The sequence below is a fragment of the Prunus mume genome, linkage group LG7 (genome assembly GCF_029339155.1).
Source record: "Prunus mume cultivar Tortuosa linkage group LG7, ASM2933915v1, whole genome shotgun sequence".
Classification (NCBI taxonomy): domain Eukaryota; kingdom Viridiplantae; phylum Streptophyta; class Magnoliopsida; order Rosales; family Rosaceae; genus Prunus; species Prunus mume.
The window spans coordinates 7,901,134-7,924,831 of NC_142704.1; the positions used below are offsets into that span (position 1 = coordinate 7,901,134).

Consider the following 23,698-nt stretch of genomic DNA (forward strand, 5'->3'; position numbering starts at 1 on the left):
GCTTATCAGATGGTCTATTAACTAACTCTCATGTATCATTCTTCTCAATCATTTCAAGTTTAGTTTCCATTGCCTTTTGCCATGCTGCATCCTTGATGGCTTCTTCAAAAGTTTTCGGCTCAACAATGCACATATTACACCTTTCATACACTTCTGCAATACTTTTATATTTCAGAGGTGTATGGTCAACATCTTGTGGACCTGAAACAAGCTCAATCTGTTCTTCTTCTAAGAACTCTGCCTGTGTCATATTTGCATCATCAGTTTCTTTCTCTTTCTCAGATAGCATCAGAAACTCTTTCTCAGATAGCATATTAGTTAGAGGAATTTCAATACTGCATTTCTTTCGTGCATTCCAATCCCAACTTGCATCTTCATTAAATACCACATCTCTTGAAATGATCACACTTCCAGTAGCAATATTATACAGCCTGTACCCTTTCTCACAGCTACCATATCCTAGAAACACACACCTTTTGCTTGTCAAATCCAGCTTCCGTCTTTGTTGATTTGGAACATGTGCATAGCACAAAGAACCAAATATTCTTAAATGCTTGATTCCTGGCTTTCTTCCACTATAAGCCTCAAATGGTGTCTTCTTGTCCAAGGCTTTAGTTGGACATCTGTTCAGGATATATACTGCTGTATTTACAGCTTCAGCCCAAAACTCAAGTGGCAAGCTCTTTTCAAACATCATGCACTTAGCCATCTCCACTATAGTCCTATTCTTCCTCTCAGCCACACCATTCTGCTGTGGTGAGTATGCCACTGTAAGCTGCCTTTTCATTCCCATTTCATCACAGAATTTATTGAACTCATTAGAGGTGTACTTTCCTCCCCTGTCACTTCTTAACTTCTTCACCTTATATCCACTTTGCAATTCAACTATGGCTTTGAACTTCTTAAAGACATGGAAAACATCTGACTTATGCCTCAAGAAATAGACCCAGCATATCCTTGTGCAGTCATCTATGAAAGTAAGAAAATAACAGTTTCCTGTCTTTGTTGTGGTTTGCATTGGACCACAAACATCACTATGTATCAACTTAAGAGGAGTTGATGCTCTAGTAGTAGTCTCTTTTGGAAAAACTTCTCTGCATTGCTTGCCCAAAACACATCCTTCACACACTCCTTTCTTAGATGTAATTTCTGGTAAGCCAATCATCATATCCTGTTTCTGCAGTAACTGTAAACTATCCATATTTAAATGCCCCATCCTTCTATGCCATATGATAGATGACTGACATACATTTGCCTTGTAAGCAATATGCATCTCAGCCTGCAGTTTAAGTGGAAAGCTCCTATTTCCTCTCATTGGAACTTTTGCTACCAAATTTGAGTATGAACCATCATCATAAATTTCAGCCTTTTGATTTCCAAACACTAAGTGATAGCCATGCTCCATCATTTGTCCAACACTCATCAGGTTTTCCTTCAAACCAGGCGCTAGCATAACCTCTTTGATATACCTTCTGCCTTCTTTAGTTTCAACCACAATGCTTCCTTTTCCAGTCACATCTACCAACTATCCAGTGCCCATTGCCACCTTTGCAGTCACAGTCTTGTCAATATCAACCAGTAAATCCTCCTTACCTGTCATATGGTTACTACATCCACTATCAAGATACCAAACATCAACACTTCCTTCCATACTAGCACTCACTTTACTAGCATAAAACATTGTTGGTGTCTTAGTTACCTGAGTAGCATAATTAACTTGCTGCACAGGTTTCTTACTATAACAATCCTTTGCAATGTGACCTAACTTATCACAATTATAGCATTTTGGTTTGCCCCTGAAACGACACTCTCCAAAGTGCAGCTTACCACAATGCTTGCAAGGATTTTTAGCTCCATCAGTGGGCTTGTTATCCCATTTTCTTCCTTTATCTTTCCAATTTTTATGATGCTTATTGTCCTGATTTCCAGAGACCTTAGCAGATTTGGAATCAACACTCATACTAGCAAAAGCCTTTTCAGTCTTGTTCTCATGGTGTCCCTCCAATCTTTGTGCAAAACTTTTCAATGAAGCCACAACCTCTTGAACATCAATCGTATCTAGATCTCTTGAATGCTCAATAACAGAACAAATAGAGTCATAAGTTGATGGCAAACTTATTAACATTTTCTGAACAATTCTTGGTTTAGATAATTCCTCTCCATAGCTTCTCATTTGGTTTATCAAATCAAATAGTTTGGTAAGATAACCAGAAAGTGATTCATCATCTCTCATTCTAGTATATTCAAACTCTCTACGCAGACCTTGAAATTTTACACTTTTAATCTGTTTATCACCATGGAATTCCTGCATCAAGAGATCCCAAGCTCCCTTCAAAGTTTCCTCATGCGAGATTCGAGGAAAAATCTCTTCGGACATTGCCCCTTGGATCAGACCCAGAGCTTTAGTATCCCTCATGTATAACTCAGTGAGAGTCTTCCCAGCTCCACTCGATTCTTCCTTTTCTTTCTTCTTTTCTTTAGATTCGCCAGCTCCCTTCGAACATGAGCATTCCATTCCTTTCTCAACCAATTCCCAAAGCCCATCAGACTTGAAAATGGTTTTCATCCTTATGCTCCAAAACTCATAGTTCTCACCATTAAAGATTGGCGCTCTCAGCTCACCACCTCCAGATCCAGCCATATTAGACTTGACCATAAAGAAATCGTACCTTCCAGAATCAATTCGAGCTCAAGAATGGCTTAATCGGACTTCACAGATTCCACGCGCAGTTTAGACGAATGAACCTGGCTCTGAGGCCATGTTAGAATCTACAGACTGTTATCTGTGTATTTTGGATTGTTGGTTATGGAGCTCAATAGCTCAGAGAAAATGAGCTCACCAAGAATGCTCAAAGAGCTTGGAGAAGATGAAAACGAAATGGGTCTGTAAACTCATTCTCATTCACGCACAAGTTGTGCATTTCAAACAATACCGCTAGGAAAGAATATTCCTCTCTTACATCAGCTCAATCTAGCCATCCAATCTTCTACCCTATGAGATAGAGACACATGGCAGCATCAAACACTCACACTACAACTTAATGCCTTAGCCGTCCATTGAACTATAATCCAATGGCTCACAACTAAGTACACAGCTTTAAACAAGATTAATAGATTTAACTAACTATTTTAGCTAAGTACAATTATATTTCAACAGGGGTTTGGATGAGGAGATTAATCTTGGGTGGGTTTGGGGTGATGGGGTGAGGGATTGGGTGGGGGTGGCTTTGATGGTGGTTGGAAGGATGTTGCGGTTGAACTGGAGTGGGGGCTGCGGTGAAACTGATGTTGGGTGTGTAGAGGAAGTTGGGTGGCTCAAGAATGGTTGGGATTTGGGTATGATTTGGTTTGGTGGGTTGGTTTTTGAAATGATTCTTTTGATTACTTGGTATGGTTTTATGATTTTATTTCTTGGAAGTTGATTTTCTTAGTTTGATTTGATCTGTTGGGCGAAGAAACAGAAGAAGGCAGGGAGTTGGGATGGTGTCGGCTAAGGTTTAGGTGTTTAATATCTTATGTTTTAAATATTTAATCTTATTATTTAATTTTTAAATAATCTTTTGACTGGAAATTGTTGGCCTCGTCGGAATCCAGACAAAATAAGACATATATTTGTGAAAAAAAGAGTAAAGTGAGACAAAATGAGTTTCAGGGGCCAAAGTGACTCAAATACACTTCCCCATATCAAAAAATAGGCCAAAAAAAATATTGAAAAATGAGGGCAAGTGAAAATAAAGTAAAAAGAAAAAAGAAATGATATAAAAGTGAAGTAAAAAGAAATTAATGTAGGATAAGGGTAGAATAGGAAAGAGAAAGAACCAAAAAGAACAAAATTGATTAAATGATATTAAAAAACAAAAGGGAGTGTAAGTGGAGAAAAAAGGAATGGGAAAATCAGCTCCCTATATATATTAGCACCTCTTTTTTCTTCACTTAGGAGCCGTGTGAGATGAAAGTCTCATGCACGGTTTTGAATGAGAGAAAGAAATGAGGAATCCTCTTTTCGACTCTGATTCTCCCACTCCAGTTGTTGTTTTTCTTATGAGCTGGCATTGTACATATTTTTCTTGTAAGGAAAAGTTTGTGGCTGCCTTACTTATTTAATTCCTTTATGTTATGGGGCTGTACTTTTCATGTTGAATTCAACCATATTAAGTCTTTAAAAGTGTGCAATACTGCGCAGTATATGATCCATTCTGAGATTTATATCGTGAGTAGGTATTCTGTGGCAGATTGGACAGCAGTTCAAATAGAGTTTACTTGCACAAATATGAATTGAAGAATTGAAGATAAACTTCTTCAGAAAAAATTTATCTGACGATCAGCCCCCTTATTTCTCTGCCTGGGTAAAGTTTGATTGGGTGCTACATAAAATGGCTCAAACGATATCAAATTTTTTAGGCTGCTATATGAAATCAATGGCTTCGTCTGAGGGTACCGATGTACCAGTGAAATCAAACAATTTCATCATTTCTCCCAAATACGGTTTTCCAATTGTTGATTATTAGTCCAATACAGTCTTCAAGTTCAACATGCATCAATCATGTGACAACATTAGATTCATCTAATTTTTCCTGTATAGAAAGGATATATATGTATAAAGAATTTGTTCCCAGTTACTTCACCAATAAAATGTCCCAAATAAGAATTTGTTCATCTTTTCGAGGATACATATGTAAAGCCAACAAACAAAAAAGTCAACCCAATCCCAGAATCAAATCAAACACAGAGGGTAATAAGAAGTGTCCAGTTTCACTCGATTCTAGTCCTTTCTACCCATATGAAAAGCTAGCAACGACACTGAAATTCCTAGAAAATACTAGAAAATGTTATCTATCTATATATATAAAGCAAAAGATAAAGAATGGTGAAACATTCAAAATACCAGAAAATACCCTTGGTTAATTCAAACATTAAGAATTGAAATTATTAATTAAATGACGACAATATGGTAAATTCATATTTTTTTCATATTAAAAAAATTAAAATTAAAAACAAAATCAGATAATATGCCCCATTTTTATGGAACATAACTACCCATATTATATTTTCTTAATTCTAAAAATAAAATATAAAATAAAATCAGAAAACCAGTTGACACATGTGCAAAGGGGCTAGTTAATAGAATGGAAACTTGGGCAAGGAACTTCTTTTGCGGACATCTACTAAAATTCCGCCTATTGCATGGAATACTATTTAAAACCAAAAGACCTTATAAGTATCTTCCCTAGCTAATAATGCTTTGGTTCGACAAAAAAAAAAAGAGCTAATAAAGCTTGGTTGGCTTGGATTAAGAAAACTACAATTGGTTAATAATGCTTCCCTAGCTAAATTGGGATGGAAAATTATTCTTCTTTTTATAAAGCAATTGTAAAACCCAATTATATTTGCGAGTCTGGATAAGCATTTTAAAATTTCAACCTATTTTATTTCAGGAAATGAGATGGATAGTTGGGAATGGCTATAATATTAAATTTTGGAATTTCAATTGGGTCTTGTTAAACGAACCCTAAAATTAACTGAGTACACCCTATGATTTAAGTATATCCTAATATTTAAATTAAAATGTAAAATTAACTAAGTACATCATATTTTAACTACCAAAAATACCCATATTTTGAGAGGGAGACCTCTTCCTTCTTTAGTCTCTGTTGTAGTTGGTTTCTAACCTCTTCAGTCGTGTATGCAGTTGATTTCTACCAAAAATACCCTTCATCTTTTCTGGTTAATGGTAATTTAAGCCGTGTCTTCCACTAAAGACAGACCAATGAGGGCTTCAAAGGATTTCTTTTCCTCAGGTAATACGTACCCTTATTCAGTATATATACAGGAAACAATTTAAATTTCTATTAACATTCAGACTATTTCCTTTTCATGTGTATCTATATATATAAAGCAAAAGGGAGAATAGTGGAACATTCAAAATACCAGAAAATGTCATTGGTTAATAAAAACATTAAGAATTAAAATTAGTAATTAAATGAGGATAATATGGTAAAATTCACACTTTTTCATATTAAAAAAATTAAAATTAAAAAAAAAAGATAATTGATCATATTTTTATGGAACACAACTACCCATTATCATTTTTAATTCTTATTTTTTATTTATTTATAAATTTATAAAAAATGCCTCTCACGAGTGCGGAAGCGCATGCGAAGAGGCTAGTTCATTACTGAAATAAACAGAATTTTAGCTAACAAATGCTAATTAAGGCATTAGTCTAAGTGAGAAGACGGTGAAGCAAGATAGAACCAACAGAAACCACATGATCAAGATCCCAAACCTTCTAAAACCAATAACTAATATATATTGCCTGTACTGGAAACGAAATTGAACTCTACATTCATCAGTTTGTGCAGCAACAAACTGAACCATGATAATTATATGTAGCAAACAAAGATCATTAATTCAATATCCTTAACAAAAAAAAAATATAGCAATATCAACAGTGAACAAAAGATGGCAGTAAAATGCCTCAATAATATCTAATCAAAGATGTACGGATTCCCAGCTCTGCTCCTCAAGTACTCACATCACATTACAGGTTGTTTTCTACTACCTGTAATCCCACCTTCTTTTTTTTGGTTACATGTAATCCCTCCTTCCATCCGCTTTTTCTTTTTCTTTTGTTTTTAATTATTCCGCTTGCATTCTTGGGTTTTTTCTGGTTTGCTTTTTCATGATGCATTAAGGCTACTTCATGTTTGGCTTCTTCCTGCAAAACCCAATTATATTATGTGAGAAAAACTATATCCAAATGCTAATAAGAACACTTATCGACATGCAAACAATTGAGTCTCATGATTCATGGTCATTAAAGAAAGGAAAACAAAAATCAATTTCATGTAAACACATTTCTTTTACCTCATGCATCAAAGAATTCTCATCCAAAGTGGTGTCATCTTCTTGTTTTGGCTGCTTCATGCTTGCTGCACTCTTACCTTCTTTGGGTTCATAATCTCCGCACTCTCTGAGAGTCGTAATCATCGTAAACAATAAAATCCAACATACAGATTAATGTTATTGATGAAAACACGAGAAATGTGAAGAAAACTTACGGAGTAAAGCCGAGTGTAAGCATGAACCAATTACGGACATCGATTTTCACAGGAAGAACAGTTGAATGTAAGGTCTTGATCATATGTCTTGTTCCTTCTTGAACAATTTGAAATGTGGTGATACAAAGATCTTGAACCTTATCACATTCTCCGTTAGTGCCAGTCTTAAAATAAACAAAGTCTTGGTTCCCCAGATGAACCAAATAGTCGGTTACAAGTCCATCAAATTGTGATGGCGGATCTGCAATGTCAAGGCCGTTTAATTCATATAGCTGGACTAGTGAATATTCAATACCACCTTCATCATCTTCTTCAATCTCCAAGGAGTATGCTATGATTGCCTCCACCTGAAACATATGTAAGGCATAGATAGTCTTGCCAACAATCACGGCCCTCCCTCGGAAAGGAGTACAAGTGCCAATTTCCATTCGTTTCCAATTCTTTCTACCCACGTGAAAAGCAAGGACGTCAAAGTTTCCGTGCAAGTCGGACAATGTATACAAAATAACGCCAAAACCCACGGCATAACCAGCTTACCCCCATAGTAAACTTATAACAAAATGGAAACGAAGGCATTTGCACCCAATCCTTCCTATCATGGTTGTATTTCCCAAAGAATAAGGCTGAACCTTGTACGAACTCCGTTTCTGCTTCAAGAAAATAAAGTGTGCCATATGCCGACACAACTGTTCCATGCTGCTTAAACTGTACGGTAGAAGGTGTTAAGCGATCTAATGCCCTAGTTTTCGTATCAAAGATATACCCTCCAAATGAATCAACGCAAGGTTTATCCCAACCCTCCTTTGAAAACACATATAGTTGGGAGCGGTCAAAAAGCCTTGCACCCAAATGGGTAGAACCACTAAACTTGGCTACACGTGCTACTCGTGCACCCATATCATCAATTTCTCCTCCAAATTTGAGTTTAACTTCATATATGACATCAGTGTATTTGCCCCTAATGAAAGTAACCATTAAAAACAAAGATCTATCTTCCCCCTGATTTACCGTCGTTGATGCATTCTCAACCATGGGCAAGCTGGACAGAGAAGAGAGATATACAAAACAAGTCAAATTAATCTTTCCAAACAACTTCCAGACCTAGAGAGAATTAATGAACGAAGCCAAAGCTACACAATCAACATAGAAAGGTAAACATTTTATATTATATAACATATATAAAAAATCCAGAGATGCAAATGGGAAACAAAAATTAAGAAGCTGAAATCTACATAGTAAGCCATGCACTGACCCATGTTTGCATGTCGGCCCTACTGCGGCGTAGTAGGCGAAGCTCCTTAGAAATTAATTTCTTCAAATCGATCAGTTGGATTTTCTGGGCCAAAAGTGCGGCTAGATATTTCTCGTTCTCCCCCAGTTCGCGCAGAGACTTCTCCATCGCCCATATCTTGCGCAGAGATTTCTTGATCTTCGATGTCTTGGCAAGGAGCTCATCCTGGCATGAAGCCATCGTCAAGGCATGGTCTTGACCCGAGGTGAGCTCAGCGGCCATGATATTGGAATGCTAAACTGAGGCAAAAGGGAATTTAGGGTTGGTTGTGGGTATGAAATATAAGCTAAAGCGTGGAATTAGTTCAATTGATCAATATGCATTCCATTCATCCGTAAAGTCATCTATTCATATAATGACCTAATTAATCTTGATAGGAGCCGGAAATTTTTTTTAAAAAAATTATTTTTATTTTAAGGAAGAATCAGGAAACTTTTATTAATATTATTTTAATCAAGGAAGAAACAGGAACCTTTTTATTGTTGATCAAATAAAACGCAGGAATTTTTTGTTTTTTTTTTGGTTGAGAGAAAACAGGAATTTATTTATTTATTTATTTATTTATATGTAGGACTTACTTTTCTATTTGGTTTCCCGTTATAAAATTCCTAGTGTTACCTGTTTGTTTATTTCTTACCCTTTTTATGATTTTTTTGGGGTTTACTGGTGAGATTGGGTTTTAGGGCCAATTGAGGAAGTAGTTTAGTTCAAAGCCCTATATAATTGACCTTCTTCTTTGATTTTATTGCTTCACTCTCGTTAATCAAAGGTGGTGGTGGACTGGATCTGTCTTTGACACCATCGTTTTTGCTTCATTGTCCTAGATAATCAAAGGTTAGCTCATCTCATGCTTTCTCAGTTATATTTTAGTTTTTGTTTTCTTTTCTTTTGAACATTGTAGTAGTATTTTTTCTATTTGGTTAGAGTTGTGCATCTCAGTTTTCTTAGGATGTACACTGCTGGTACCTTACTCTTCTTTTAGAGCTCAATGTGTTTTTCTAAGGATACTGTTTGCAATGTGTACTTTGTTTGCTGGCTAATTAAAAGTTGCTGGAGAAGCTGCAATGTGTTTTATTAAATGTTTCTTTGTTTCTATCTTTTCTTGCAGATTACTTTCCTTGCTAAGAATTCTTTTCGGTAAAATGGATTACCTGAGAGAGTTACCTGAGAGAGTTCAACGGTTGTTGCTTAGTGGCAATAATTCACAGGACATGGTCATTGGTTCTGGGCTTTGTTATTACAGTTTCATGTTGAATAATAGAATTTCTCAAGAATTGTATGAGGGGCGTTTGCTTATATCTTCTGATCTTCGCGTGGAATTGATAGATGTGGTGTTTGTAAAAGTTCTCGACGAGAAGATGCAGAAAGAATATTTGGAAGGACTGCCGCAGCTAATGATGGTGTTGTTTTAAAGCCGTGGAGGTATTGGTTCTCCGGAGAAAAGGAGTTTTGCGACTTGCCTAAGGATGCAGAGTTGAGGAAGGGAATCTGGACTCTATGTTATGATCGTTTCGAAAACAATCTTAAAGATTGGACGAATTTGGTGAAGGGAAATGTTGGTTATAATGATAAGCTTAAACTACCTATCAAGACTGGTAATGGTTGTCGTCTTAAGGAATTTTGGCGTGATTCCATAAGGTATTTGGTTAGATTTTGTAAAAATTATTGGTCATAGTTTTGTTTTAATTGTATTTGACGTAAATTCTTCATACTGTTTGTAGGGAGTTGATTAAAGGCATATGTCGCATACATTCTAAGGGGTCATATCATGGTGGGTTGGGTTCGGAGAGTAATTATGTATTTATTGACAAATGTCTGAAGGTAATTAATATTAAGGGAGATTTGTATGAGCATGAATTTGAAGACGGCCGTGAGTGGGAAAAGAAAGCAGATATTACGGACCTTTTAGGGATGTTGGACAACTGGTTCGAATCGATACTAACGGGGGGCAAAAGAAGTTGGCTGGAATGTCAACACTTCTTTGGTTTTGTCAACCGTGCTAAGAGAAAGAACTTGGAGTGAGTTGTCTATCTCTTTTATTTTTATTTATTTATTTATTTATTTTTCACTTCATTTCTTTCTTTCTTATAGGATATTGTTCTTTTTGTCTTTTCAGCTATGGTGAATTTGTGAAAAAAGTGGTGGGTCATCCGTTTTTGTTGGAAGCTGATGACAGGATGCGTCTCTTTGATGATTATGAAGCTATGAGGAATGATCGAACCTATGGTCCAACAGTAAAATCGGCGTTGGCAAGACCCGCTTTTGACAATTTCAAATCCTGGAACTCTACTTCAACCGTTAATAGCATGGATAAATTTATGTCGGGTGTTTACAACCATAGAAACTCCTCCCCGTCAAGAAAACAAAAGAAATTCGTCGTCATCAAAAATATAAAACCCCAAAATATAAAACCCCGTATAAATTACACTGGGGATGTGGAGGATCTTCTTAGGTACCTTAGGAATCTGTATCATCATTATCATCAACATGGTTTGGCTGCTGGTTCTATGGAGGATGTGGATCGTGGTGTTACAACACATTTTCGTGGGTTTTTGGAGCTGCTTTACATGCATTTAGAACTATAGTGTTATTTTATTTTGTATATCAAAGATTTTATGGCGTTATTTTATTTTGTATATCAAAGATTTCATGGCATCAGTAGATTAAAGATTTGAATATTAAAACAAGCACATGCGCTACATATTTCTTTCCTGCAATTACAAAGTTAACTACAACAGCAAAATGAAAAATTCACGCTAAAATTTTATGAATCAGTTTTATACAACCAATATACCTTTCGAAAAATCACATTCAATGCAAACCCATATATAAAATAAGTGAAATAAAACATAGGAACTACATTTTGAAAAAGAAAAAGAATTACCACTCAATGGCTTTGGCAATGGTTATCAGTTCAAACAGCGTAATCAGAGCAAATTAAATCCAACAAGTAAGCCATTGGTTATCGTCTGCAGGAGACTCTGTCAGCAGAATTATCCTCCTCTCTGATCTCATTCTTCTCATGCATGGGTCATCTGTTCAATTTTCAAACAACTTGCATGAAAATATGATTCATTAAAAAGATGCACTATTAAATCAATGTACAAGTTTCCTCTCCAACCTACGTTTTTGTTGTTGTTATAAATCAGCTCTAACCTACTGATCCCTAAGTAATGATCCAAAACTAACCACTAGGGTTTTAGCTAAATAGCTACAGAATTAAGTATATTTTTTGAATCTTCTACACAAATGCCTTATACATTTGGGGCCAAACAAATTTGTAAAGTGCCTTATGCATAGCTAGATTCCGACAACAGGGGATGCATTCTCCTTTCGTAAATACTGAATCTGACCAAGCAAGTACTTTTAACAGTCGAGTAGCTTCACACAACATATAGAGGCCTTTCAATTGTTCAGCTGATTTAGTTCTGTGCAAGAGTCATCTCAAATTAAGAACGACCCACCATCATATCTGTTGAAAAACTAATGCTCATTTGTTCTACAAAGTTCTAGAAAAGTCAAGAGCTCCCAATAAAGAATTTACATGGCGGCAAAACAAAAGGAATATGGTAGAATATTCTAGAAAAAGTGACAAGTGAATGGCTTAAGTATGGCGGTGGAAGAAATCTCCAGAGCAAGACTACAAACATGTGGTTGGGAGAAAGTGCCCAAGTCGGTGGACCAAGGCTAAGTCGGCAAACAATCATCCATAAATAGGCATGCAATCTACAATGAAATGTGGAGTGAACAAATAAACTCCCAATCTATGTGGCAGCCGAGAGCTACCCAAACTAAGCCATGTCGAGGAGGCCAATAAGCCTATATAAGCAAGAAAGAAAGCCAATAAGCCAATAAGCTATGAAAAAGGCCAAGTAGCCTACACCTAAGTACTATTCTCCTCCAATGTAATAAAATCACTTTATTTCAACTATTGCCTATTGTCCTAAACTCTTTCACCGCATAAACCAACAATGGTATCATAGCAACCACTCACAATCACCCTACAATCTAACAAGCGGTATCAGAGCGTCACAAATGCTCATCACACACTTTCTAAAATTTCAACAATATCAAAAATTGATTAGATTAAGAGAGACATGGTGAACTTCTCATAAATAAAAGGCAACTTACTGAGAGCATCAGCCAGCTCAAGAAAAAGCTCGCTAAAATGCTCACGCTTATATTTCTCACTCTTAGCCTTGTGGATTCACTCTATCTAATTTTTCTAGGACAAGCCCTGCACATCAAACAGCTTTCTAAACATCTATCCAAGAAATCTGAGTGAATTTTCATCCTAAAATAAACAGTCATGTTAAGCCACTTGGATGTGGTACATCATTATTCTAAATGACTTCACACAAGTTGATAATGAGCCAGAGGAAATTCCGTTGCAAGACCCTCTACAATCTTTTATAAAGCATGAGCAGTATGAAGTTCAAAATCAATAAAGTACAGGAGGCTTTTTTTTATATTTAATTTTTAAAAAACAGTATTACCACATGAGAACAAGATTTATCTGAAATAAATCAGCTTTATCAACAGTGAATCAAATTCTTTGTTCATAATAGAGCTTAAATGAACACTTCTGTCAAGATTTGCACCTAATTTTGAATCCTCTAACCAGTCAGAAAGGCTACCTGTCAACACTACTATTAACCTTGATAATGCAAGTCTATCAATCACAGGTTCCTTCACATAGATACCATAAACTTTGTCTGAGTAAATTCTATTCCAAGAAGTATCCATCACTAGTTACATCTATTTTCTAACTCAGGATCGGCCGAAACAAATAACTAGTGGGCAGCACATCCAACATTCCCCAAAGTTCAGTAGAATTCAACAGGGACAAAACTTATACTAGTTCCACAACATAATGTATGTACCCTGTATTTTTTCATCATTCCTTCAGAAACCCCATTTCTAAATATTCAATTTGCAACACCTTTTCCAAATCTTACCCTATTTTGCATCATCAAGCTTCTAAATTAGGACAAGCGTTACTGTTCCAAAGTACACATGAACACCCAGCCTTTAGTTAAAATATGCCAAGCATTACAACATCCAATCACGCTAATAGAAAGTTTCTAGCAGTCACAACAACGCTTATGAGCTCGTGTCAAAATTAAGATCTGAACAACTTACCCGCGCACTGAGCCCTCCGTTACATTAGCCTTGCCAGCCGCCAGAACAGGATCCTGTGAACCCATCATCCGATAATAGTCTCTATGAACTGAATAGGGCCTTGTATCCTATAAAAAGAAGAAATAACAAATTCAGACATTCTTGAATCATGTCAGATGATCCTCCAAAGAAACAGCAGGCAGTCATATTTATCGTTATTGGGCCTGAATTTTTGCACTGTAAATATAGATATATATATATATATATATATATATATATATGCTCTATTTAACATAACTTTCAAGTACATAATTGAATTTTAAAATGAAACCCTAGTGGTTAGTTTTCTTTCCCACAAATGATTGTTCTACCTCATTGCTCCGTAAACAAAAACCCTTAATCAACTGAACCCAAAAAATATTACAATTAATAAATTGAAATTATAGCTTCGTACTACGAAAATAATACTTGAACTACGAAAAATTCGGAATTAGACATCAAATCAACCCCGATCCAGAAAAAAAGATTTTTAATGTTTGGAGAGAAACAAAAAGCCATTATTCCAGAGACCCTATATCAGAACAAAGAAATCATTTTGAGGAGAAGAAAGAAGAAAACACCCAGAGGAAATGCAAGTGAATGGCTAAAGTATCGCGGTGGAAGAAATCTCTAGAGCAAGACTACAACCACGTGGTTGGGAGAAAGTGCCCAAGTCGGTGGACCAAGGCTAAGTTGGCAAACAATCATCTATAAATAGGCATGCAATCTACAATGAAATGTGGAGTGAACAAATAAACTCCCAATCTATGCGGAAGCCAAGAGCTACCCAAACTAAGCCATGTTGAGGAGGCCAATAAGCCTATGTAAGCAAGAAAGAAGGCCAATTAGCCTACACCTATGTACTATTCTCCTCCAATGTAATAAAATCACTTTATTTCAACTATTGTCTATTGTCCTAAACCCTTTCACCGCATAAACCAACAATGGTATCATAGCAACACCACTCACAATCACCCTACAATCTAACAAGCGGTATCTGAGCGTCACAAACACTCATCACACACTTTCTAAAATTCCAACAATATCAAAAATTGATTACATTAAGAGAGACATGGTGAACTTCTCATAAATAAAAGGCAACTTACCAAGAGCATCGGCCAGCTCAAGGAAAAGCTCGTTAAAATGCTCACGCTTCTGTTTCTCCCTCTCAGCCTTGTGGATTCTCTTAGGTATTTTCCCCTGAATCTTTTTTCCAGAACAAGCCCTGCACATCAAACATCTTTGTAAACATCTAGCCAAGAAATCAGAGTGATTTTTCATCCTAATAAACAGTCATGTTAAGCCACTTGGATGAGTTACATCCATTATTCTAAATGACTTCACACAAGTTGATAATGGCCAGAGGAAATTCTGTTGGAAGACCCTTTAAAATCTTTTATAACGCATGAGCAGTATGAAGTTCAAAATAAATAAAGTACAAGTGGCATTTAAAAATAAAAACAGTATTACCACATCAGAAAGAGATTTATCTGAAAGAAATCAGCTTTATCAAAAGGGAATCAAATTCTTTGTTCATAATAGGGCCTAAGCGAGCACTTCTGTCAAGATATCCACCTTATTTGAATCCTCTAATCAGTTACAAAGGCTATCTTTCAAAAACGAATCATAGGTATTCTTTCTTTCACTAGTTGCAGCTATATTTCTATTAAAGCTAATTCAAAATCGGCCGAATTACATATTTAGCAGGCAGCACATCCAACATTCCCAAAGTTAAGTAGATTTTGACAGGGACGAAACTTATACTGGTTCCACAACATAATGTGTGTACCCTGTATCTTTTTCATCATTCCTTCAGATACCCCATTTCTAAATTTTCAATTTGCAACTCCTTTTCAATATGTTACACTATTTTGCATCATCAAGTTTCTAACTAAAGTAGGACAAGCTTTACCGTTCCTAAGTACACACGGACACTTCCAGCCTTTAATTAATATGCCAAGCATTAGAATATCCAATCCAGATAAAGAAAGTTTATAGCACTCATAACAACGCTTATGCGCTCATGTGAAAATTAAGATCTGAACAACTTACCCGCGCACTGAGGCCTCCGTTACATTGGCCTTGTCAGCCGCCGGAACAGGATCCTGTGAACCCATGATCCGATAACCGTCTCTAAGAACTGAATAGGGCCTTATATCCTATAATAAGAAGCAATACCAAATTCAGACATTCATGAATCTTGTCAGATGATCCTCCAAACAACAGTAGGCAACCATATTTATCGTTATTGGGCCTGAATTTTTGCACTTTATATATAGATATTGAATTTTAAAATGAAACCCTAGTTTGCTTTCCTACAAATGATTGTTCTACCTCATTGCTCAGTAAACAAAAACCCTTAATCAACTGAACCGCAAAAATATTACAAATGATACTTGAACTACGGAAAATTCGGAATTAGACATCAATTTAACCCCAATCCAGAAAAAAGATTTGCACTGTTTAGAAAGAAACAAAAAGCCATAATTCCAGAGACCCTAGATCAGAACAAAGAAACCATTTTGTGGAGAAGAAAGAAGAATACACCCAGAGGAAATCCACAATTAGATTGAGAAAATGAAAAATTTACTGAATCACCTACCTCACCTGCAGTTGGAAATGCTGGGCAGGACAAATGGGGTCTTGGATTAAGAGAAATTCAATAGATTTCGAAGAAAAATAACAAAGGATTTGGTTGGGAGGAGGGGAGGAAGACGGAGAGTGTGGCGGAAGAAAACGAGGCAGAGGAGGGCGTGTGGTGAGCGCTTGCCTTTTCTGTGCGCGATGAACCCAGCCACGTGACTCGCCACGTGATCTTCCTGTTTTTTTCTTAACTTGCGTTGTATTATTACATTATATATGCTAGTGGTGAATTGAAATTTTTTGTTGTTGTTGGAGTGGTGAATTGATTTTATAAATTATATCAGCACCTTCCCCTTTTTGTTTTTTTTTAATGAAAAGAAAAATTAAAGAAATAGTGATAGGATTATTAGCAAATCTGTTAAGAGGCATACATATGAACTTTTTATAATGTCAACTTCTTGAGTAGCCAAAATATGAAACCAATCTATTCGGGTTTGGGGGGGATCGCGGTGGATTCCTAGACCAATTAATTTTCGTATTGCCTCTCTCATGCAACAAGGGCAAGAAGATTTAAAGGTCAGTGAGCTTATTCTTAAGAATAGTAAACGAAGCTCCTTCCGCTACAGATTTCGTCAAATTAGGATGTGGTTGAATGATATATATAGATTGTAAAGCACTACAATAGGGTTTAAGTTATAGATTTCGTCAATTTTATACATAATTCAGTCTCTAGAAATTCTTTTTACCGGATGTCAACCCTTGATACAAAATCCGAAAATTAACAGAGGTTTTGCTGTCATTTTTTCTGGTTAACGGTAATTCAAGCCATGTCTTTCATTAAAAGACAGACCAATGATGGCTTCAAAAGATTTCTTTTCCTTAGGTAATACATACCATTATTCAGTATATATAAACGAAACAATTTAAATTTCTATTAACATTCAAACTATTTCCTTTTCATGTGTATCTATATATATAAAGCAAAAAGCAGAGAATGGTGAAACATTCAAAATATCAGAAAATGTAATTGGTTAATGCAAATATTAAGAATTAAAATTAGTAATTAAATGAGGATAATATGGTAAAATTCACACTTTATCATATTAAAAAATTAAAATTAAAAGAAAAATTAGATAATTGATCATATTTTTATGGAACACAACTACCCATTATTATTTTTAATTCTAAATTTTTTTTATATAAATTTATAAAAAAAGTCCTCTCGCAAGTGCGGAAGCGCATGCGAAGAGGCTAGTTAATTACTGAATTAAACAGAATTTTAGCTAACAAATGCTAATTAAGGCATTAGTCTAAGTGAGAAGACGGTGAAGCAAGATAGAACCAACAGAAACCACATGATCAAGATCCCAAACCTTCTAAAACCAATAACTAATATATATTGCCTGTACTGGAAACGAAATTGAACTCTACATTCATCAGTTTGTGCAGCAACAAACTGAACCATGATAATTATATGTAGCAAACAAAGATCATTAATTCAATATCCTTAACAAAAAAAAAATATAGCAATATCAACAGTGAACAAAAGATGGCAGTAAAATGCCTCAATAATATCTAATCAAAGATGTACGGATTCCCAGCTCTGCTCCTCAAGTACTCACATCACATTACAGGTTGTTTTCTACTACCTGTAATCCCACCTTCTTTTTTTTGGTTACATGTAATCCCTCCTTCCATCCGCTTTTTCTTTTTCTTTTGTTTTTAATTATTCCCTTGCATTCTTGGGTTTTTTCTGGTTTGCTTTTTCATGATGCATTAAGGCTACTTCATGTTTGGCTTCTTCCTGCAAAACCCAATTATATTATATGAGAAAAACTATATCCAAATGCTAATAAAAACACTTATAGACATGCAAACAATTGAGTCTCTTGATTCATGGTCATTAGAAAGAAAAAAAAATCAATTTCATGTAAACTCATTTCTTTTACCTCATGCATCAAAGAATTCTCATCCAAAGTGGTGTCATCTTCTTGTTTTGGTTGCTTCATGCCTGCTGCACTCTTACCTTCTTCGGGTTCATAATCTGCACTCTCTGAGAGTCATAATCATCGTAAACAATAAAATCCAATGTACAGATTAATGTTATGATGAAAACACGAGAAATGTGAAGAAAACTTACGGAGTAAAGCCGAGTAAGCATGTTACTATCGATTTTCACAGAAGAACAGTTTGCAAGGTTATCATGTCCTTGATTTACAATTTTGGTATAGGATATTGTTCGAACATGAACAAAGTCTTGGTTCCCAAAAAAGTAGAAGTGTCAAGACCATCCGTCGCAAGCATTATACATACATAGCAGTACAAAAATTAAGACGATGAGAAGAAATGCGCCAACAAGTTTTTGACATCATCGATTTTGCTAATTTCAAATCCTGAACTCTTCTTCAACCGGATGGATAGCTCTCGGGATGTGGAGGAGCTTTCATTCTATTTTTCTTGATTTCTTTTGGGCTTATTTGACCTTTCTTTCATTTACTTCTACTACAATGTGTTTTATTAATATAAGTATTAACTAATAATTTTTCATTGCTGAAACAAAACAATGAATGTAGTGATGTAATATCAATAATTTACTAACGCAAAAAAATCCTCACCAATATATATATGTTAAGTTAAACAACAGCAAAATGAAAAGTTCACTGCATTGTTTATGTTGTATTTGAATTTCTTAGATATGCTCTATATCGTCCGCTTAGGGTTTGAATTGTGAGGTCGGAGGCCTTTGTTGTAAATTGTTTAACTGCTTTTAAAGCATGCTGGTTGGGTTTATGAACTGTAAATTTTGAGCAGGTTGAAGTTTGGGAAATGTTCAATTTACAGGGGAGATTGCCAAATTTTTGGTAGAAAGTCTCGGTCTTTAGTAATAGGGCTCGGCATTGGGGTGATGTCGGTAATTAGGCAGGTCCGTCCCAGTTTGAGGAAATTGATCTTCTTTGTACTTTGTCTGAACAATTAATGAAAGTTATCACTTTTTTTTTGCTCTAGTTCTTCTCTTCCTTGTTTTCTCTTTAATTGGTGTGTGAGATTTTTGTGTGTTCGCTTGATTGGTTAGTTAATCTGTTGTGGGGTTGTGTTTCAATTGTTGTTTTCTATGTCTAGTATCAGAACAAATGGGTCTTGGATTAAGACAAATTCAATATATTTCGAAGAAAAATAACAAAAGATTTTATTGAAATTTGGGGGTATATATTTAGATCCAAAAAGAGTCAAGATTCTCTATCCATGTTTTTGTCTGTCCCTCCCTCTCACTATCTTAATTTTTTGACACCTAGTATCCGACTTAATCCTAAAATAACAATGTTAGACTTTAAGAAAAATAAAAACAATAAAAACTAATAATTGAAGAAAATCAAATGACCGAACAGTCACCAAAACTCTTTCGTTTCATTCTACACTAATTTTAGGCCATGACAAATCTTTGCTTCCCATTAGAGATTCTAATAGATATACAACAATTTTTACAACAAAATTACACTAAAAATTGGGTATGTACCTCAATCTTCAACCTCTTTCTCAGAAAGGCTTTTGGAGAAGAGTAGACAAGTGAATTCAACCCCACCATTCTTCAACCCACCCAATTGCCCAACGATGCAAATCTCATTCTTATTGAGAAAACTCTAACTCTCACCAACAACAGTGGAGGATGGGGATGGATAAATTTGGTGGAGGAAGGGAGGCAATGAGAGAAGTAGAGTAGAGAATAGGGTAATTGAGGGGACTCCAACAATGGAGGAAGGGAATGCTGGAGACGTGAGAAAGAGTTGAGAAAAGACGCGAGGCCACTTACCAGAGACGCTAGGGTTTTTAATTTGTTTTTTTTAGTTTTTTGTTGTTGTTGTTGTTGTTTTTTTAAGGATTATTGAAAATATAATAAATAAAAAAATAGAATACACATGACAACATTCATTAATTGACATGACATGACACATCAACTGCCACATAAAATGGTCAGCTAAGGTGGTTAATGTTGTGTGTCTAAATAGCATTACTCTTTTTGTTTACTGAGCAATGAGGTAGAACAATCATTTGTCCTCGAATTGTTTGGACTTGAAAACCACAAGGGCCAAAGTGACCAAATTGAAACAACAGAGACTTTAGTGGTAAAAGTGGAAAATCAGAATGACAAAAAGTGATTTTTTACCTTTTTTTTTAAAAGACGATATTCTACTTTAATATAATCTAAACTACGGTGAGGGTGATTCAAACTCGGGTGTAGAGTGGGGATTTCTAGCCAACTTGACTAAAGCTCATGTCTGCTTTTATGTTAGTACTTTTTTGTTTTTGGTAAAAAATGTTAGGACATTCATATTACATTACATGCTAGTAGTTAATTGATTATTATAAATTATATTAGTTCCTTCCTTTTTTTTCAAAGAAAAAAAAATTATAGACATAGTGATAGGATTATTAGCACATCTGTTTAGTTTCCTATAAATGAATGAATGAATTTTTTTTGGTCATGGGCTGTCTTTTAGTCAAATAATCCTCATTTGTAAATAAGTACTGGTCCCTTTTATTACAACAAAGGCTTATTGGTTGGGAGGACTTAGGAAACATACGTATGAACTTTTATAATGTCATTTTCTTGAGTAGCCAAGATGAAACCTGTGCATACATCTTCATTCTTCTATGCAACGCAAAAGGCAACACACATTACATACCATGTCTTATTTTCACTCGTTTTGTGAATGTTTTAAAAGAAAATAGAGCTAGAGAGATCAAATGAGATGTATCATATCACTCATGATAAAGGAAGTTTGATTAATTAAACTGAATCCTTAACATAAATTGGATCATTAATTCAAATATCCTTAACAAAAACAAAAGATAGCAATATCAACTGTGAAAAAAAGATAACAACCAATAAGGGGGCCAAGATGGCAGTATCTAATCAAAGAGTCAAGATTACAGTCTACCTGTAATCCCACTTCTTCTTTTTGGTTACATGTAATCCCTCCTTCCATCCGCTTTTTCTTTTTCTTTCGTTTTTAATTATTCCGCTTGCATTCTTGGGTTTTTTCTGGTTTGCTTTTTCATGATGCATTAAGGCTACTTCATGTTTGGCTTCTTCCTGCAAAACCCAATTATATTATGTGAGAAACTAGATCCAAACGCTAATAAAAACACTTATAGACATGCAAACGATTGAGTCTCTTGATTCATGGTCATTAAACAAAGAAAAAAAAAAATCAATTTCATGTAAACACATTTCTTTTACCTCATGCATCAAAGAATTCTCATCCGAAGTGGTGTCATCTTCTTGTTTTGGCGGCTTCATGCTTGCTGCACTTTTACCTTCTTCGGGTTCATAATCCCCGCACTCTCTGAGAGTCATAATCATCATAAACAATAAAATCCAATGTACAGATTAATGTTATGATTAAAACATGAGAAACTTGAAGAAAACTTACGGAGTAAAGCCGAGTGTAAGCATGAACCAATTACGGACATCGATTTTTACACGAAGAACAGTTGAATGTAAGGTCTCGATCATTCCTTGAACAATTTGAAACGCGGTGATACAAAGATGTTGAACCTCATCACATTCTTTGTTAGTGAGTCTTAACATGAACGAAGTCTTGAGATGACCAAATAGTCACTCACAAGTACATCAAATTGCAAAGGCGGATCAGCAATGTCAAGGCCATTCAATTTAAATTGCCGGACTAGTGAATATGCAATATCACCGTCATCAACTACCTTCCTCCTCAAGGAGTACGCTATAATCTCATCCTCCCTAAAGCGATTTAAGGCATATATAGTCTCACCTACAACCACGGCCCTCCCTTGGAAAGGAGTACAAGTGCCAATTTCAACTTGTTTCCAATTATTTCTACCCACGTGAAAAGAACGACATCAAAGTTTCCAATGCCATATGAAAATGGAAACGAAGGCATTTGCAAATCCTTCTTATCATGATAGCCAGTTTTTGTAAGTTGGGAGCGGTCGAAAAGCCTTGCACCCAAATGGGTAGAACACTAAACTTGGCTACACGTACTCACTCATATCATCAACTTCTCTCCAAATTTGAATTTAACTTCATATATGGCATATTTGCCCCTAAGGAAAGTTACCATTAAAAACAAAGATCTATCTTCCCCGATTTATCGTCGTTGATGCATATGGGCACAGAGAAGAGAGATATATAAAACAAGTCAAATTAATCTTTCCAAACAACTTCCAGACCTAGAGAGAATTAATGATGAATGAAGCAAATACACAATCTACATAGCAAGGTAAACATTTTATAATATTAATAAAAAAACTAGCGATGCAAATGGGAAACATTAAGAAGATGAAATCTACATAGCAAGCCATGCACTGACCCATGTTTGCGACTCGGCCCTACTGCAGCTTAGTAGGCGAAGCTCCTTCAAATTAATTTCTTCAAATCGATCAGTTGGATTTTCTGGGCCAAAAGCGCGGCTAGATATTTCTCGTTCTCCCCCAGTTCTCGCTGAGACTTCTCCATCGCCCATATCTTGCGCAGAGATTTCTTGATCTTCGATGTCTTGGCAAGGAGTTCATCCTGGCATGAAGCCGTCGTCAAGGCATGGTCTTGACCGGAGGTGAGCTCAGCGGCCATGATATTGGAATGCTAAACTGAGGCAAAAGGGAATTTAGGGTTGGTTGTGGGTATGAAATATAAGCTAAAGCGTGGAATTAGTTCAATTGATCAATATGCTTTCCATTCATCCGTAAAGTCATGTATTCATATAATGACCTAATTAATCTTGATAGGAGCAGGAAACTTTTTATTCAAAAATTATTTTTATTTTAAGGAAGAATCAGGAAACTTTTATTAATATTATTTTAATCAAGGAAGAAACAGGAACCTTTTTATTGCTGATCAAATAAAACGCAGGAAATTTTTTATTTATTTTTGGTTGAGAGAAAACAGGAAACTTATAATTGTTTTTGAATATGCGTATGGTATTTATATGTAGGACTTACTTTCTAATTTAGTAGGTGTATTGACCGCTTTATTCTATTTAGTTTTCCTTTTTTTAAAATTTCTCTCCCTTTATTCTATTTGGTTTCCCGTTTCAAAATTCCTAGTGTTACCTGTTTGTTTATTTCTTACCCTTTTTATGATTTCTTTTGGGTTTGCTGGCCTTTTATTTCTTACCCTTTTTATGATTTCTCTCCCTTTATTCTTTAGGGCCAATTGAAGAAGATGTTTAGTTCAAAGCCCTATATAATTTACCTTCTTCTCTCCCTCGCTCTTTGATTTTGTGGCCTCAGTGTAAAGCCCTATACAATTTACCTTCTTCTTTGATTTTATTGCCTCACTCTCGTTAATCAAAGGTGCTGGTGGACTGGATCTTCCTTTGACTCCATCGTTTTTACTTCATTGTCCAAGATAATCAAAGGTTACCTCACGCTTTCTCAGTTATATTTTAGTTTTTCTTTTCTTTTGAACATTGTAGTAGTATTTTTTCTATTTGGCACACTGCTGTTTTTTTTTTTTTTTTTTACCTTACTCTTCTTTTTGAGCTCAAGTGTTTTCTAAGGATACTGTTTGCAATGTGTACTTTGTTTGCTGGAGAAGATGCAATGTGTTTTATTAATATAAGTATTA

At 35.5% G+C, this 23,698-nt stretch overlaps 2 protein-coding genes and 2 long non-coding RNA genes across 7 annotated transcripts in view; all 4 read right to left on the reverse strand.

Moving 5' to 3' along the window:
• The window catches only part of LOC148915362 (uncharacterized), an 80,927-nt gene that overhangs the window by 19,594 nt on the left and 37,635 nt on the right, over positions 1 to 23,698 (reverse strand). The window contains exon 2 of the mRNA XM_089055816.1: positions 22,443 to 22,455. Within this exon, the coding sequence (XP_088911942.1) occupies positions 22,443 to 22,455 (13 nt within the window). The remainder of the gene's footprint in view (positions 1 to 22,442; positions 22,456 to 23,698) is intronic.
• Positions 6,277 to 7,544, reverse strand: LOC103338384 (uncharacterized). The gene is made up of 3 exons (XM_089041615.1): positions 7,062 to 7,544; positions 6,868 to 6,973; positions 6,277 to 6,718 (listed from the first exon to the last, which is right to left on the reverse strand). Exons 1-3 carry the CDS (start codon positions 7,487 to 7,489, stop codon positions 6,542 to 6,544), a joined length of 711 nt encoding a protein of 236 aa, XP_088897741.1. The 5' UTR covers positions 7,490 to 7,544; the 3' UTR covers positions 6,277 to 6,541.
• LOC103338433 (uncharacterized) lies at positions 11,096 to 16,358 on the reverse strand. Of its 4 annotated transcripts, XR_016128539.1 has the most exons (6): positions 16,115 to 16,358; positions 15,565 to 15,671; positions 14,619 to 14,737; positions 13,495 to 13,601; positions 12,484 to 12,589; positions 11,096 to 11,387 (listed from the first exon to the last, which is right to left on the reverse strand). It is a non-coding gene; the product is annotated as an uncharacterized LOC103338433 (long non-coding RNA). The 4 variants fall into 4 exon arrangements; XR_016128540.1 differs by lacking the exon at positions 12,484 to 12,589 and having other exon boundaries at positions 11,096 to 11,406; positions 16,115 to 16,347; XR_016128541.1 differs by lacking the exon at positions 12,484 to 12,589 and having other exon boundaries at positions 16,120 to 16,346.
• Positions 17,516 to 18,135, reverse strand: LOC107881612 (uncharacterized). Its single transcript, XR_001678248.2, has 2 exons — positions 18,045 to 18,135; positions 17,516 to 17,899 (listed from the first exon to the last, which is right to left on the reverse strand). It is a non-coding gene; the product is annotated as an uncharacterized LOC107881612 (long non-coding RNA).